At 50.8% G+C, this 17,603-nt stretch overlaps 1 protein-coding gene across 1 annotated transcript in view; it reads left to right on the top strand.

The window, feature by feature from the left end:
• The window catches only part of PCP4 (Purkinje cell protein 4), a 60,574-nt gene extending 44,210 nt beyond the window's left edge, over positions 1–16,364 (top strand). Inside the window, exon 3 of the mRNA XM_060640490.2 lies at positions 16,185–16,364. Coding sequence (XP_060496473.1) covers positions 16,185–16,312 — 128 coding nt within the window. The 3' untranslated portion in view covers positions 16,313–16,364. The remainder of the gene's footprint in view (positions 1–16,184) is intronic.
• Positions 16,365–17,603: the final 1,239 nt, after the last annotated feature.

Genomic DNA, 17,603 nt, shown 5'->3' with positions numbered 1-17,603 from the left:
CACTGAAGTGTTGCTGGGTTCATCCGTGAATTGGCCATGACCGTGCCACCATCTCCGCAGAATTTTGATGTTTTAGTCGGCTCGTTTTTAGGTTTTTCTTTGCTTTTTGGCTGTTGCCCCAATTGCAGTGCTGGTGAACCTGCTTGGCCGCACGGTCTGGCAAGAAAACCACGTTCAAGTCTCGGTTTGCTCAGGAAGGAACGGGTGAAGAGTGGATCTGTTTCTTGTCCCTGCCCTTTGTGGCTCGGCCATTGGCTGGTGGTTCATCTGTGGCGAACGGTTTCCCACCTTTCGGGTCCCATTCCTCACTGTGGGACAGCGTCGTGTCTAGCCTCTTGCCTAGTTTTAACGCTTTATGATCCTACGGCTGTCCCTTTCTGGGACCCGAGAGGCTGCTTGACTCCTTTGGATTTTATTTTCTGCACCCATCGAGGGAATATTGCCTGCGAGTCCCAAGGAGAAACCTGATGCTATTTCTTGGTAGAGGCAGTAGAGGGGAAAGCAAGTACAACGAGCAGAATCTGAATAGGGTTTTCGCCAGCTGTGAACATGTGATAGCAACTATATAACCATTTGCACAAAATGGGAGAATTTGTTCTTTGATTTGGACGGACCGCCGGAGCAGAATCTGAATAGGGTTTTCGCCAGCTGTGAACATGTGATAGCAACTATATAACCATTTGCACAAAATGGGAGAATTTGTTCTTTGATTTGGACGGACCGCCGTGCCACATGGCTCTCTGCAGAACACACAAAGAGGGCTTGTTTCCTGGGACATTTCCACGGCGTGCATTCGGGTTTGTAGTTAGGCTGCATGACCAGTGACTAGCCTCCTGGTGCGGGCAGGTGTAGACGGCAAGGGTGCACTCATCACAGGGATACAAAAGAAGTGGGTGGCCTCCTAGGGCTAAATGGGCATGCCTGGGCACATAAAGCGGTTGCTGTCAGCCTTCCTGCTACCCCTGAAATTAAACTGTGTACGCGATGTTGTAGCCAGAAAGTATGCCAGTTTTCTCTTGAACCTTTGTAACCATTTCACTTGTGGGTTTAGGCAATGCCACCCAGTGCCATGCATTACTGGAATCGTGCACGGGCTTGCCGACGAGTATCCCCCCAGATCCTGGCAACTTGGATATGGAGTTGCAGCTACGTGTTGAAAAATGTCTCACTGGCATTTTCCATAAACCCAGCCCACTGACACTTTATTTAAAAAAAATTTTTTTAATGTTTATTCATTTTTGAAAGACAGAGAGAGAGAGAGCACAAGCAGGGGCGGGGTGGAGAGAAAGGGGGGACACAGGATCCGAAGCGGGGTCCAGGCTCTGAGCTGTCAGCACAGAGCCCGACGCGGGGCTCGAACCCACGGACCGCGAGATCATGACCTGAGCCCAAGTTGGACGCTCAACTGACTGAGCCCCCCAGGGCGCCCCCCCACTGACACTTTAAAGGACAGCCATGCGTGGAGGAGTTGAGCTATGATCTAGAAATTATGAGCGAGATTAGCCGGTGGAAGGTTAGAATAGTGTCTTAAAAGACGTGGCCAGCCACCTGCCGATAAAGTGTGCAGTCTCATTCTGTTCACACACCTCAAAGCTGAACAAAACCATAAAACCTTGCCAATTACATATCTGGGATGGGAGCAGCCTGTTAGGTCACCCTGGCCATCCACAGCTGGCAAAATATATCCCCGGTGTGTTATTTCCTCAGTTCAGCTTGCAATGACTTTAGTGAGAGATCAGATGCCACAGCTCCGGGGAACACTCCCGTCCTCGGCCAGACTGATGTTAGACATTTTCCCCTAATGTTCTGCCTAAATTGGTTTCCCGTATCAGTTCCGTGATATCAGCCTGCATTAATGTTCCCTTGAGCTACTAGAACTAAAAATGGAGATTTTATCACTGCTTAAATTTTTGATCTAGACAGAAATGCTTCTATTACCTGTGTCGATAATCAGAGTACTTCAAGGGATGTCATTTGAGTGCCGGTCCTTTGAAAAATGATTTTTTTTAATTTTATTTTTAATTTTTTTATTTTTAATTTTTTTAATTTTTTATTTTTTTAAAGCTCTTTAGAGAAACTGAGTAAGTTTGGATCATGTTGCCAGACACTGGAAATTTCTCTGTTTCTGGAAATCTTGAAATAAAAATACTCTGCTTTACTTTTGGTCCGTAAGGACTTCTGCTTGGCGGGGAGGGGACTTTGATGACTGCCCTGTCCCAGTGTCACATAAAAAGCCTTGAGTAGGGGCGCCTGGGTGGCTCAGTTGGTTGAGCGTCCGACTTCGGCTCAGGTCATGACTTTGCAGTCTGTGAGTTCGAGCCCCGCGTCGGGCTCTGTGCGACAGCTCAGAGCCTCGAGCCTGCTTTGGATTCTGTGTCTCCCCCCCTCTCTGCCCCTCCCCTGCTCATGCTCTGTCTCTCTCTCTCTGTCAAAAGTAAACATTAAAATAAAAGCCTTGATTAAACAGTGGTGATGGCTTGTTGGACCAAAGCACAGTGCACGTCTGAATTTTTCCCAGGCGCTTGCCCACCTAAACCAGTAGGGGAGACGCCTGGAGCCTCAGAACTTCACCACTACCTGGGGACTCACTTCTAATTCCATTTCTTCTTGAGATGAGTTGTCAGAACATTGTTATTAAACAGCGCTTAAAACTCAAACCGAAGCTCTCCTGTTGGCTAGTCCTTCCGAGTCTGGGTACCACATGTGGTTCACCTGCTTGGTCCAGACCGCACAACCTCATTCCTTCTTGGATATTTGATTTTATTCTCTTTTTACCAATATGTGATCCCATCTTCCCGGTAAGGAGAATAACAAATCCAAAGCTTAAAGTGACTCACCTCTGAAAAGCTGTTTCTGCCAAATCAGCAAGTATTCGGCCATGAACTCTTAAGACAAGTGTCATTAAAAAAAAGCAAATAGAAGCGACGTGTCAAACATACGTAGAGGAATGTGGAAGAACAGGCTTGTGGGGGCAGGTCACCAGCCAGCGTGCAAGGAGTTTAAATCCACAACGGGCGTTTCTTGGAACCCAGCGCCCGTCTTCGTTTACGCACACTTACAAGAGAGGGTCACACCCCAGTGCAAATGCCATCCCTGTGCGTAGGGTATTCCTACGTGGAACGCGTGGTCACATTCAGGACGTGTGAAGGGTATTTAAAATACGGGAAGTCGGGGACACGGATAGTCGCGTCTAATCCCGCTTTTCTCCTTCTCGCCGTGAACGAGAGGTGCAGAGTGAAGTGAGGTGCATGATGTGTGACCAGATGGGGAGTCAAGGTTGGCGGCAGCCTCAAGTTTGAGACTTTAAGCAGCGGCGGTGGGAAGTGGCTTGACTGCACCTGACTCTGGCTGTGCTTCCCAGACCCCCTTCCGAGCTGCCGTCTGGAGCGTCGCCCCCAAAGTCAAATTCTGGACACGCAGCGGACGCATCTGCCCAAGAGTCCTGTGCATCTAAGGAAGCTTGCAATCCCTGAAAATCCACGCAGGAGAACGCCTGTCCACCCAGATTAGAGACGCAGGGCTGAGAGCCAGGATGGGAATGTGTCCAGTGAGACGGTGCAGCCCGTGGGGGTCCAGGAAGAACAGAGCTACGTCTGCCAGGGCCGAAGCCAGCTGCTGGCGCACGGCTGGAGGAAGGCATCCCTCACCAGGCAGCACCTGGTGGTGCAAAGGGGAGGAAAAGAGACCCACAGTGCAAAGTCTGAATGCAATGTCGGTCTCTTTCCGGTGTGCATGGAATGTTCTTTCTGTCCTCACTGCTGCTCCGTAAGCCTGGGGCTCGTCTGGTCCATAGACCTCTTTGAGCCTCACTGAGTCTGGAAGGCGATCCATCTGGCTTAGCCCCTTCTTTCTCTCCAAAGGCAACTCCTCTGGAATGACGGGCGAGGGGAGTCAGCACACTCAATGCGCTCAAGTCAGGTTTCTAAATTAATGAGGTGAGCTGCTTCTCTGAGGCTTCTTGAAGGTATCCTGTAATTATGATTGCATTTTCTTTCGATTTAAGCCTGGAGACCTTTGTAAAATTCTCCATGGTGCTGACATCTTCAGAATTTAATCCTTTAAAACTTGGAAGCGTAGCAGCTAGGGGCAAACGATCCCAACAAGATCCCACCCTTCGGAAATGGTAAAACCAGGTAATATAAAGGAAAGGAAAAACCACTAATATCCCAAAGCTCCGAAAGAAGAAAAAATGGGCCCGGAGCAGAATGAAGGGTGTCGGCTAAACCCTGAGTAAGGAAAACTCACGTTCCTTTCCTATCTGTTCAAGCATTTCAAGTTGCATACTTTCACAAGCTGGAAGGGGAAGGCACAAGCCATAAAGTAAGAAAGCCTGTGAGTAATGGTTGGCAAAAGTTGCCGAATAGAGACATATTTCTGTAAAAATCCTGAGGTTTTATTTGTTTATTTGGTTTTTAAAGTTCATTTATTTTGAAAGAGAGAAAGCATGAGTGGGGGGGGGGGGGAGAGAATTCCAAGCAGGCTCTGCACTGTCAGCGCAGAGCCTGATGCAGGGCTTCAGCTCATGAACCATGAGATTATGACCTGAGCTGAAGTTGGACACTTCACCGACTGAGCCACCCAGGCGCCCCCGAATCCTGAGGTTTAAAAAGTATTAAGTGCTGTAAAGGAATGGCTATCCATATCAGAAATTGGACAGATGGACACATCAGAAGAAAAAGCATATAGTTAAGGGGAAAAATATAGCCATACCATGCACAGTGATATATATTTGAGTTTATGTTATCAGCCTGAAATGAATTCAAATGATTATGTGCTTTTATAATATATGTGTAAGTAGATAAGGTTCATCTACAAGAAGCTGAAATCCTAAAACAGCAACAGCTTAAATAATAAAGTTTATTTCGATCTCATATAAAAGGTATGTACTTGAGGGCAGTCAGTGCAGTTTCAAGGAGCATCAAACATTTGTATTACTTTTTGCCATTCTCAGCAGAAGACTCTTAATTCAGGGCCCCACGTGGCTGCTTGAGCACTAGCCATTGCATCTGCATTCCAGCTAGCAGAAAGCAGATAGGAATAAGAGAAAAGGGCAAAGACTGTCAGCTTTCTCTAAAGGAGATTTCTGTTTTCCTACCCACGTCACATCAGCCAGAAGCTAACACCCAACAGCAAGGAGGCTGGAAACCTAGTTCTGGGTAATTATGTACTCAGCTTTAAATCAGGGGTTGAGAACTAAGGAAAAGGGGACAGGTGGAGGCCAGGAGCAGACTCAGCCACGATACATTCCTGCTCACGGAGTTTCTCGAGCACTTACCTATCTGGCTGGCTTGCTTGGAGGGCTGGTCTAAGGTGATGGATGGCTCGTTTGTTCTCCGTCCTCCCAACGTGCCTGAAGTCATTTTTCTTTGTCAGCATGTGAAGGAAGGCAAACTGTGGCTTTTCTGAGGGGGTTGCTGTTAGGGAAGTTAGCTGCTGTTTCCTGGGAAGGAATTGTCATTCTTCGCACGTGCTCAGAAGAGGAAAGAGACACTTCCTGTGTTATCCTAAAGGGCTCTCATTTGCCCACTTTATTCAGGCGATTCTCCAGTAAGCACTAAAAAGTTTCCTATGCGAATGAAATGAAAGCCTGCTCTCCGATCCCTAAACACACAGGGGGTGACCCCCTTACAGAACGCCCCCATCCTTTCCCTGCCCCTATGTGAACTAAGGGTGCTCACAGCAGACGATGGCACAGAGAATAGAATACACTCGTAGATTCAGTAGAAGGGGCTTATTACAGGGTATCAGCGCCTTACGGCATTTCTGAGCAGCAGAGACCCCAGCCCGTCCCACGCACAGCCAGAACAGTGCATCCAGAAACACCCAACCGCATGCAAGTTTTTCCGGCAGAAGCCTCACTGGGGCGTAGACACAGGCCAGCCGATGTCCCTGTGGCTGCCCCGGAGAAACCCGAAGCCTCTGCCTCCGTGCTTACCAGCTGTGGGGGCTTTCTGGGTTTGTTTGCCAACCCCCCAGGGCTCACTTCTGCCTTCTCAGAGCCTGACACATTGCACCTGCCTCCTGGCCCTAAGCCTGGGGAGGGGGCGGGGGGGGGGGGGGCGGAATCCTACTTCCGGGCCATCTGGGAATGGATTTCTTCCAGCTTCTCAGCATCTGTGCTGGAGGGGGTGGGTGGGAGGAGAGGGTATTGGGGGAGCCAGTCTGCGTGCAGGAGCCCTGCACTTGTAATGTTCTTTATACATCACCAAGCAGGCCTGTGCACACTTTCTCCTTGTCCCTCTAAACATCTTGAGAGGCCACCAAGTCTCAATTCCTCCTCGTCCCCGTTTCAAACACGGGGGGAGCATTTGAACCTCAGCAAGGCCAATCTGGCCACATTCTTCAATCAGTTGGAATTGGAGTTTGAGCTCTCCCCGGTATAGCTCTCTCATCATACCTCATCGCCTGTCTTCATTTTTTTCCCCCTAGAAAATGTAGGCATTTTGTCTAGTGCTATGGGCTGGTGTCCCCCACCCCCCAAATGGTGCACCCCCCCCCCCCAATTCATATGATGAAGCCCTGACCCCTGGTACTTCAGAACGTGACTGTATTTGGAGACAGCATCTTTAAAGAGAGAATTAAGGTCACAACTGATTAAGAACACGACTGGTGTTCTTACAAGAAGAGATCAGGACACAGACGCACACAGAGGGGTGACCATGTGAGGACAGGGGGAGTACGTGCGGTCGGCATGCCCAGGAAAGGGGCTTTAGAGGAACCAAACCTTGCAGGCACCTCAGTCTCGGAGCTCCAGCCTCCAGGTTGTGAGCAAATGCATTTGTATCGTTTAGGCTCCCAGCCTGTATTACTTTGTTACGCAGCCCCAGCCGACTAATACAACGAGGAACAATTTTGCCTTTCCAGTAGAAAAGTTAGTGTTTTCAGTGATATTTATATCTTCTTGTTTGTGCTCCTCATAGGCTTAATGGGTTTTGGAGAAAATTTGATCTCAGCAGCACATATGGGCACCCATGTGATTACTTAAATGCCCCGGCCGGGTAGTCATCTTATATAAGCAGGGCGTATGGAGGTAGGGGCCGGGGCAGCCGCGTAACTGAAGCCGAGGCTGTCATTTTCAGCCGGCCAAATTAGGCTTTGCATTAACAACAGCCCATTTTGAATAATGGAGACTGTGGGTTTCTGAATGCCTCTATTTTAGGACAAGAGAGAATTTCCCGGTCTTGGAGAAAAAGCTGTAAGTACCAAAAAGGTGCTAACGTAGTGTGGAAAGTTGGAAGAAGCGGGAAATGGGTGTTTATCCCGCGTGAGAACACAACAGATGCAGAAAGCCCCCTCTCCGGCTGCTGCTAATGCCTGACCTTGCCCTTGCTCATTAATCTCCGCTGCTTAGCCAAGACCTGGAAAATTGCAATTCTCCGCACCAGTGGCCCCTGTTCAATAAATCCTGAGCCAGTGGGCAGGAACGAGAAACGGCTTGGAGCTCAGAGCTCAGTCCCCGGCTTGCTGGGGTTCCATGCTCCCGCCCAGCCACGGCGTGGGGGGAGCTGCTCTAACTCGGGACGAACTGGCTTTCCCCCCAGCTTTTGAAAGAACATGCTGTCATTGTTGTTGTTTTTTTTAATTGTCATTTCATAAGATGGATGTTTGATGCTAGCATTTGTTTGAACTAGGGGTACAAATTTATCTTTATTATTTTTGGGAGGGGAGTACGTTACCCTTCCCTAACGCCAGGTGCTTTGTTCTCTGGGTAGGAGTTTGATTCAGCTTGAAGCTTGAGGGATACAGTTTCCAATCTTTGCTTGGTTTTCTGGCTCGTCTCTTTGCTCTCCCTGCCTCGAAGGCCTGGGTTTGTGTCCTTAGGAAGGAAGCCACACTGGCTGTCCGTGACCAATAGGTAGGTGGCCCCCCGTGCGGGAGAGGGCGGAGAGCCCACTGAGAGGCCCTGGGAGCCCACAGTCGCCCTGGATCAGTTAGCTTAAGTACATCAAGAGTAACACAATGGACAGGTGTTAATTCTTTTCCAAGTTACTATTATACTTTGAAAGAAGGTAGGGCATTCTAAAAACCTTAGTATTCTAATACCCCATTTGCAAGGCACACTTAGGTTAAGTGGCTGTTATTTCTTTATGGTGTGCTAAAACCTAGGTCCTTTTATAGTAGGCTCGGAGCTGCATCTCCTTAATCAAGGCAAACTCCTACTCAGGACACTTATATCCCAATTTACTGCTTATGCGCAAATTTCTGACCTACAGGGTTAGGACTTAGGAGGTAATTTGTTTCTGTAAAATAGCCCTTCAAGTATGGGGAGTTATATCTACGTAAATGAGTGTGCGCGTGTGCGTGTGCAAGCCCGTGTTCACGACTTATTGCTAGTACCTCTAGGCAATGACTGTACATCATCATAAACTCAGGAACAAATGTATTTAAGAGTTCTTTCGATCCAGCACGGGGGTTAGTGTGATATATTTTTGAACGATGCTGAATTTCAAACTTTTAATCAGATCCTGGGCTGTCACAGGATCCAGGAATAGATCTGTTATGCTCTGGATGACTACGTGTCTGATAATTTCTAAAGAATTTATGCTAATTATTTGACGTCTGCGACTTAGATTGCAAATGCACGGATGGGGAATAATTCTTCAAAACGAGTTGTTTCTTGGCAGCCGAGGGCCCCTGCCGCCCCTCCCTCCCGGGCAGATGGGTCTTAGGCTATTTTTGGGGACAGGCCTCCTCCCCCAACCCTGTGTCTTTCCCAGACGCCTTACCTGACCTTGTAACACACACACACACACACACACACACACACACGCACACACGCACATTGTATTCTTGGAATTTATGAAATTCCATTACTATTTGTGCATTTACCTTATTTTCTGTCTTCCCCCAAGACAGCAGGGTTTGGGGCTGGTTCTTTGCTCTTTCTCTTGGCCTCTGGAACGGTGATGGACCCACATTAGGCATTTGAGACCCTTTGCTGAATGATGAAATTCAGTGTGAATTCCCCCTGGACTGCCCACTAAACAAGCAGATTTTGCAAACTGGTTGACTGCATCATGTGTATAAATTGGACCATTTAAGATTTTCTTTCCCCCTAAGCAAAATGAACTGGTCCGTACAAACGGCTGTCATCCTGGCCTCTAAGAATCTGAAAGTAACCGACACTGCAGATTAAGAACAAGATTTGGAGCGAGACTGGGCTTCCGAATCAGCCCTTCGCCAGCACTCACAAGGTGATCTCGGGAGAGGCATGTTATAGTCACTGCCCCTTCGTAAAATGGGGACAGTGGACATTTCCTGCAGCTCTTGAGAAGACAGAAGCCAGACAAGGGAAAGAATACAAAGCTACTTTACAACCTATAGAACCCAAAGTTAGGTTTGGTGTTATAGATTGAGTTGTGTCCCCCCAGATTCATATGCAGAAGCCCTGACCCCCAGTGCCTCAGAATGACGCTGTATTTGGAGATGGGGACGTTAACACGGTGATTACTTTAAAACGCGGTTTTTTACCCTGTCTGACCCGTGTCCTTCTAAGAAGGCGAAGAGACGCCAGACCATGTGAGGACACGGTAGGCAGCCAAGGAGAGATGTCTTAGGAAAAACCAAGCCTGCTGACACGTTCGTCTTGGACTTCCAGCTTCCAGAACTGAGCGAGAACAAACGTCTCTCATCTAAGCTGTGTGGTCTGGGCTACTTTGTAGCAACCCTGCAGACTAACACAGGTGCTCAGTAAGCACCTGCTGATGGGCCGTCGCCCTGACTTGATGACCACTTACTCTAGTGCTCGTTCTGCATTTACTAGAATAGATGCATGTGGGCCGCCTGGAGGGCTCAGTCGGTTAAGCGTCAGACTTCGGCTCAGGTCACGATCTCACGGTGCGTGAGTTCGAGCCCCGCGTCGGGCTCTGTGCTGACAGCTTGGAGCCTGGAGCCCGCTTCGGATTCTGTGTCTCCCTCTCTCTCTGCCCCTCCCCTGCTCATGCTCTGTCTAGCACTCAAAAATAAATGAACATTTGGGGCGCCTGGGTGGCTCAGTCGGTTAAGCGTCCAACTTCAGCTCAGGTCACGATCTCGCGGTCCGTGAGTTTGAGCCCCACATCGGGCTCTGGGCTGACGGCTCGGAGCCTGGAGGCCGCTTCGGATTCTGTGTCTCCCTCTCTCTCTGCCCCTCCCCTGCTCATGCTCTGTCCCTCTGTGTCTCAAAAACAAATGAACATTAAAAAAAAAGTTAGAATAGATGCACGCAAAAACGGGATCATAGTGTGTCAACCCATTTTCCCCTTCGACAGATTTTCATGGCAACAGCAGAGACTTGGCGATATTCATTCGGGATTGTCTTGAACTGGTATAGCTCCTTCCCTTTATATTTATGATTCTCTATTTTACATTTGCCATCAAATGATCTGTAAAAGAAAACCCACTTAAATCTATGAGGGAGGACCTGTTTAATGCTCACTGAAGAGTGGCTCTTATTACCATGACGTCTTAAGAACGGCTACCTGACCGTCTCTCTTATGGCATCATAAAATCCAAAATAGCAGGCCTACTTCCTATCTTGGTGTCTGCAGGGAAAAGGCAATATTTCAGGAAAATAGCGTAAGACATATCCACGGCAGTGCAGAGTCTATCTGAATAGCACTGGGTTGTTTCCTGGGGAGGGGAGGTCACGGCAGCACTGAAACACGAGGCTCCCGAGCCTGGGGGAGCGTGATCGCTCACGTTGCTGGCCGTCGGCTGGGCTCTGTGTCGTGTCTTGGTGTGTGATGAGGTTTCTGCCCAGGGAGAGAAGTCTGGTTGTTTGGGACTGTTTTGCGCTGTGCTCCTTGCTCTGAGAGGGAAGTGGGGGAGAGAAGACGGGTGGACGCACGGATTGGAGAGGGGGTAAATGGAAGAGAAGGTGCATAACAGAGTAGACAGTAATGGCCCAGGACCCTTACCTTTGAGACTAAGGCTGCTGGGTAATGAGCTGGCAGAGCTGGGTGAAACCTGCGGGGCTCGGGGGGCTCCTGGCCCACCTGGGCTCACAGGACGTTGCAGTTATGGGGGGGCTCGTGAGCTACACGGTCAGAAAGTTGGGTTCCTTCCCCTTCCCCAGGGGAGTTGCCTGCTCACCACTAGCTTTTTATATGAAACCAGCTAATTGGTATGAATAACCTCTTGACCGTTCTCCCGGCCAGCCTCAGAACTTCTTCACAGAGGGACGCACAGAAACGCTAAGATTCCAGAACCCCAGACGCGCAGGAATAACAACGACCATGCAGCAGCGGGCAGGTTACAGAGTGTTCTGGGGAAACACTGCTCACTCCGGCTGGTGGAAAGCCGCTGTCAGGGACGGGGGTGGGGGTGGGGTGTCACCATGCCTTTTTGTCTGCTCCCTAGACAGGGATCCTAGAGAAGCATGTCAGGGAGCCCACCCGGCCCAGCGGGGAGCAGGCGCACGTCTTTATGAAGGGACACGTGGAAGAATCCGGGGAACGACTGCAGGGTGGCCTGGAGATGAGAACGGCACACGTTTGCCAGCTGCCATTTAGATCTGTCCCTCCCGAGAGAGAAGCCGAGCCGACGGGGGCGGGCGCCCGCAGTGCCCCCTAGCGACGGAGACTGGGGACTGCAGGTTTACGTTTAATCAGCTGAGTGTGGGCTGCACCTGTCTTTTGGTACAGCCTCTGGGCCTTCCGCTGCCGAGCGAGGACATGAGGCGACAAGCCCAGCAAACGCCTCCTGCCATCCAAGAGGCTGGGGAGGGCCTGACGCCTCGGCGCCGCCGCTCAGACGCACGTGATGGCCTTGTGGTCGGCCGTGCTGGAAGGCATTCGTTCCCTTGCCTCCTCATGAGGCCCCAACAACTGAAGGTCTGAGCGGGTGCAGGGCCTGGTGGCTGGAAAGCCATGTGACCGCCCACACCCCCCTCCACCTGCTTTGAGCTCTGGCGTGTCCTGCTCAACACCACTCACTGGGCCAGCGCTTCAGTTTGCAACGTGGCCTTGACCTGCACAGAACACCGGTGGCCGGGTGCCAGTGGCTTTTAAAGATGATTTTACCTCTCCCGTTTCGGAGATGGGCAAACCGAGGCCCAGTGAGGCGATGAACCTTCATGAGAGTCACAGAGCAGTGGGACATACCCCCAAGTCACTCTACCTGGACCCACGACCCCTGCTTCCGGCAGCTGCCTCACGGGACCAGGAGGACCTGGGGGTTGGGAGGGAGTCAGCCTTAGCCCAGAGAAGGCTGGAGGCCACTGCCTGCCTGAGGCTGCTTTTCCTTTATTCTTTGGCCAGGCGCTGATGCCAGGCCCTGTTCTAGGCACAGAGCCCACCCAGAGCTCACCCCTGAATGCCTGTGAGTCCTTCTGTCTGCCCAGGCCCTGACCATTCCCTGCGGCAAGCCCCCCACCCCCCACAAACGATGCTTCCTCATGTCGCTCCAACGTGGCCCCATTTTCCAACTTGTGCACAAGTCATCCGTGGACGGTGCCCCTCAGCTGGCCCCCTGGAGGCTTTGCCGTAGCGCCTCCCAGCCTCCCCCCTTTCGAGTTCAGGTAGAAGTGGAGAGGAGACGGTTACCGCTGAGGGCGACCGACTCGTGTAGTCCTGAGATAGAGGCAGCCCCGGACAGCGACCTGTCCTCTTCATTACCAGACTCACTTGCAATCAGCGGTCACTAACTGAACACCTACTATGTGCTGGCCCTGTGTGAGCTTCTGGAACAAAGCGGATGAAGCCCCTGACCTCATGGAGCTCAGGCTGTCGTAGGACGAGGGACCACAAAGCAGGGAGGAGAGAAAGAACAAGGTAGTGATTGCGTGTGAGGAGCCATAATGTGGGGTGCAGGGCTGGGGTGTGTCGGCACTTCCTGTCCCCCCCCCCCCCCCCGACTCCACCTCTCCTCTCCGAGAGGACCAAATCCTCTCTCCGAGCAGCAGAATAGGATCCTGGTGCTGCCCCTGAGCGATGGGGAAGGGAGGCGCTCACACAGCCACCTGTACCCTGTTGCTGTCCCCATCATCTGGAGGGTGGGAAGGAGACCTTCTGGAGCAGCTCCGTGACTCGGTTTCTCCAGGGCTTGAGGCTTGCAGATGCGGAGAGGCCCTGAGGGCTGTGGTGCCTCCGGACGCCCTCCCCCCACCATCCCTCGGCTCCTGCTGAATCTGGGGCGCTCGGAGCTGTGCCGTCCTAGTCTTAGGACCACACGGATCATTTGCATCATTTGCATCATTTGCAGTGAACCCTGTGGCACCAAATGTAACTAATTATTCCTTCCCCACGGCATTCTGGGCCCCCCTCCCCCGCTTTACAAATCTCAGTGGAAGGAGTAAGAGTATCAGACCTTCCCCAGGGGATGCTTGACTCTACTCAGTAACCATTCCTGAAATAGTCATGCTTTCTTCTTTAAACATTATAATATTTTCCCAACTAGGGAGGAATGTATAAATCACTTTTGGCTGAAGATATTAGTTTCAGATGAGATTGTGAAATTTATTTTTATGGCCCATCTTCACAGTCTCGTGCAGCTCCTAAATATACCTCATTTTCCACACCTTCCTTTGTCGTTTGCCAAAAAATAATATTGCTGTTTTCTTCATTATTGTTAAGGGGACGGATGAGTCAGGCCGTTCAAAGGCTTCAGGTTGCAGTGTTTTAAGACCGAAAGGCCTTCCACGTCCCCTTGAAGGAGAGCTGGTCTCCTACTTTGTGATCACCACACACCAGATGCTGGGGATCCTTGAGGAGAAAGAGGATGTGGGGACCTGAGCCGTCTTATGACAAGTCCTAGGGCTGAAGGTGTTATCACCGCTCTGGTTGGTGCAGAGGGTCCATTTCTGGGAGCACGTCAGCTGCAGCGGGTCACAGCTCAGGTTTGCCAGACACTGTCCCATCCCGGGCTCATGCGATAATGTTAATGGAACACGTTTAAGGTCCTGACATGAGCCTCAGGGAACTCCTGCCCCGCCCAGAGGCCCTAATCTTAGTAGATTTCCTGCAACGTCCTTTGAGATGTGAATGGCTACTCGATGCAGCACAAGACAAACCCATGTGTGCCTCCGTTATCATCTGGGCTCTTGTGGGTTAGAAAAAGATGGCCCCCAAATATTCCCTGGACACTGGGGCTCTTCACATTCCCTGCTGTCGTGGACATCGGCAGCCAATCTGGGATCGAGGAAAACAGTTGTACTGATTGAGGTCACAGACCAATCAGTCTGGCAAGGCTTGCAAAGCCAGTGGCCTCTCCTCCCAGATAGAGTTGAGACTGGAGGGATCTAAGCAGAAACTGCTTAGTCTCTGGTAAAATTGACAGGAACCTGCTGAAGGGTCTGCAAAGGAAATGTCACATAACCAGATGCACTTGAAATAAGGGGCAACTCATGTATATTTATATTCTTATCTATGTATTATCTATCATCTATCTACCTACCTACCTACCTACTATATCTATCTATCTATCTATCTATCTATCTATATCTGTTATCTATCTATTATCTATCTATCTATCTATCCGTCTGTCATCCACCTAAGAGAGAGAACGAGCAGGCAGGGGGGAACAAACCTGGTTCACTTGAAAGGAATCTCATATCCTCCACTTTGTCAGGGTGCTGCCTGAACATTATTATCCAAAGTCGCGGAGAGAGGAAGTGAGTGAATGGATGAACTCGGGCTGCCTGGTGACAAAGTCAGGAATAGAACCCTGTCCCTGCTACCTGGCTGGGGCTTTCTCTCCTTCCTCAAATGCCTCTGACATTCCCATTCCAAGCTGGATGAGCCCAGCACACTGCTGGGCTCCAGGTACAAGTCCAGGTGGCAGTGAGGTGTTGTGGGGTAGGTCGTGTCCCCATTTCGGCCTCGAGCCAACTCTAGGGCTTTATTCTGCACTTCGTCTGTGGACAGAGTGATTGAGTCTCAACTTTGCCTGCATCTTACAACCACCTGAGAGCCTTGTATAAAGTAGGGCTGTCTGGTCCTCCCCCAGGGCTACTGACGCACTTGACTTGGTTTTGCCACCAGGGTCTCTTCCTAGTGCAACCCCGAGTCTGGAGTGGGGCCCAGGGCCTGTTTATATATATATAATAATGCTTTATTTATTTTTGAGACACAGACAGAGTATGTGCAGGGGAGGGGCAGAGAGAGAGAGGGAGACACAGAATCCGAAGCAGCTCCAGGCTCCGAGCTGTCAGCACAGAGCCCGACGCGGGGCTTGGACTCATGGACCTCGAGATCAGGACCTGAGCCGAAGTCGGACGCTTAATCGACTGGGCCACCCAGGCGCCCCTAGGCCTGTATATTTTTTAAAAAGACGCCTTGGGGCACCTGGTCGGTTGAGTGTCCGACTTCGGCTCAGGTCATGATCTCACAGTTCGTGAGTTCGAGCCCCACGTTGGGCTCTGTGCTGTCAGTGTGGAGCCCGCTTCATATCCTCTGTCCTCCTATCTCTCTGCCCCTCCCCAACTTGTGCTCTCTCTCTCTTTCTCTCTCTCTCAAAAATATATATAAATATATATATATAAATATATATATATAAATATATATAAAAAAATTTTATATTTGGCCAGAAGGCAGCTGATGTTCAGCACAAAAGCCTGTGTGTTCACTTTGCTTTGGCTTATATCCTATTTTCTGCGATCATTACAGTGTGAATTAGTTAAAGCCTTCTGGCATAGCAAACACACCGCTAAGTGTACCTCCTTGGAACAAAACGTAAAACCTGTGGAAGTGTGGCCAAATTGTGAAGGTCAGATGCGGTCATCCGTTGGCAGCTATGATGAAGACAAAAGTCCTAATCCAATCAGCAATGTCACTGACAATCCAAGTATACACAGAAACCCAGTGACTTTAACCCGGAGCTCTTGTGAACGTCAGTTGTCCACTGGGTCAATATCTGTGGCACTATTAAAACTGTATCTCCGTGAGGCATCAGGAAACGGTAAAAACACAGCTAATATTTTTAACACTGTAAAATACGGCCACGAGACCCAGAAGATCGGGTACAGAAAATGTCGGAGAGGTTGGGACTGTGTTCTTGAGTTTTGCGGTCTCTGACAGGTGTAGAGTTGGGGCAGCCAGACAACAGCGCGTTCTGGGCTCTGATGGGGATCAGGAGCCCTTGCAAACCAGGGGTCGTGCGCATGGGTCGGGGGTGGTGGGTGTGTGCTTCACGGTGGACGGACGGCTGTCCACCCTCCGGCTCTCAGCCCAGTGACCGCCTGATGCTTGTGTTTTCTGTTGTTACAGACGGGCAGAAGAAAGTTCAAGAAGAATTTGACATTGACATGGATGCGCCAGAGACAGAACGCGCGGCGGTGGCCATTCAGTCTCAGTTCAGAAAATTCCAGAAGAAAAAGGCTGGGTCCCAGTCCTAGCGGGAGAGCCCCCTCCTAGTCTGCCAGAAGACACCGAATTCAACCATCATCTGTCAAAGAAGTTAAAAGAACATCACCCTAGAGAGAATTCATCTGCACACGATACACACATGCACACCCGACCTGCAATGCATGTACAGAGACCCGTGATATTTATTCCCTGATAGGAAGGTGTAGACAATGCAGCTGTGAGTGGCTTCATCTCTGTTGATCTCTAGTATCGTTCCTCCTGCACCTGTTTTCCTCGATGTTGTAATAAAATGGAGTTACGAAGCGTGATTAAAGTGTCTGCTTCCTGTCTCCCCTTAGATTAACCTGGGAAGTTACCCAGAGCTAGAGGTGACTGCAGGGCAGCTGTCTGTGTTCTCCATCCCTTAAGAGTTGGAGCTGAAACACGGTGCTTCCGTGAGGAGGCTTTCTGCGGCAATGAGACGTCCGCTCTTTGCCATACCTGGAGAGTGCGTTTTCCTCTTCTGATGGGAGTGTCAAAGGGTCCGCAGCTTCCCAGGGGAATTATGACTCACCCGGGACAACGAGAAGGGGGTGGGTGGTGCATCAGCATTTGGCGTGTGTCACTCAGCTGTGCTCAGCAGGTGTGTTTCACAACTCCAAAGGGGACGCTCCCCACTTCCGCCCCCGCTGCGGCCGTTCTCTCTGCGCCCGTGTGGCTCCGTGGGGAGAGGTGGCCCTCTGGTCTCCCCCACCTCCCGGAGCTCCTCACCCTGTGATGTGCTACTTGCTAGGATCATTCCCAAGACCTGCAATTTGGAGAAGCTGTCTGGCTTCTCTGCTATCACATATCTTCCCCTGAGGACCTTGCAAGTAAATGGTTTCACACGCCCTGGAGGGGCTCCCCGGCCGGGGAGGAGAGGATGGTCCACAGGGTCAAGAGCAGGGGGTTGGATGCTTGCCTTGGGGCCCCAGATGGCAGGAGCCCTGAGCTACTGAATCTTGCTGTTGTTGGAGCTTTGCCAGGTGGGAAGCTGGTACAGAAGCCGAATCTCACGTTCAGCATCCTGGGGCGCTCGGGGAAGGCACGACGTACCACTGAGGGCCTTCCCGTTTCCCCGCGCCAGCTCCTTCACCAAGGATCGAGTTGGAGCACGCAGAACGGTGGCAAGAGGAGAGACAGGGCTCTGCGTGCCTGTGTGTGCTCACACTTGTGCCTGGGAGCGTGGGTGTGAAGTATGGTGACGGCTGGGGGTGGGGCCCATGCTGTGCCTCTGGCAGGGCTCACTTGCTGCCACAGGTGTCCGGACCGAGAAAGACGGGCATCCTTGGGAAGATGTAC

This window comes from Panthera onca, chromosome C2 (assembly GCF_046562875.1).
Source record: "Panthera onca isolate mPanOnc1 chromosome C2, mPanOnc1 haplotype 2, whole genome shotgun sequence".
Lineage (NCBI taxonomy): Eukaryota > Metazoa > Chordata > Mammalia > Carnivora > Felidae > Panthera > Panthera onca.
Note: the sequence above shows the minus strand (reverse complement) of the source record. Positions and strands in the feature narration are given on the sequence as shown.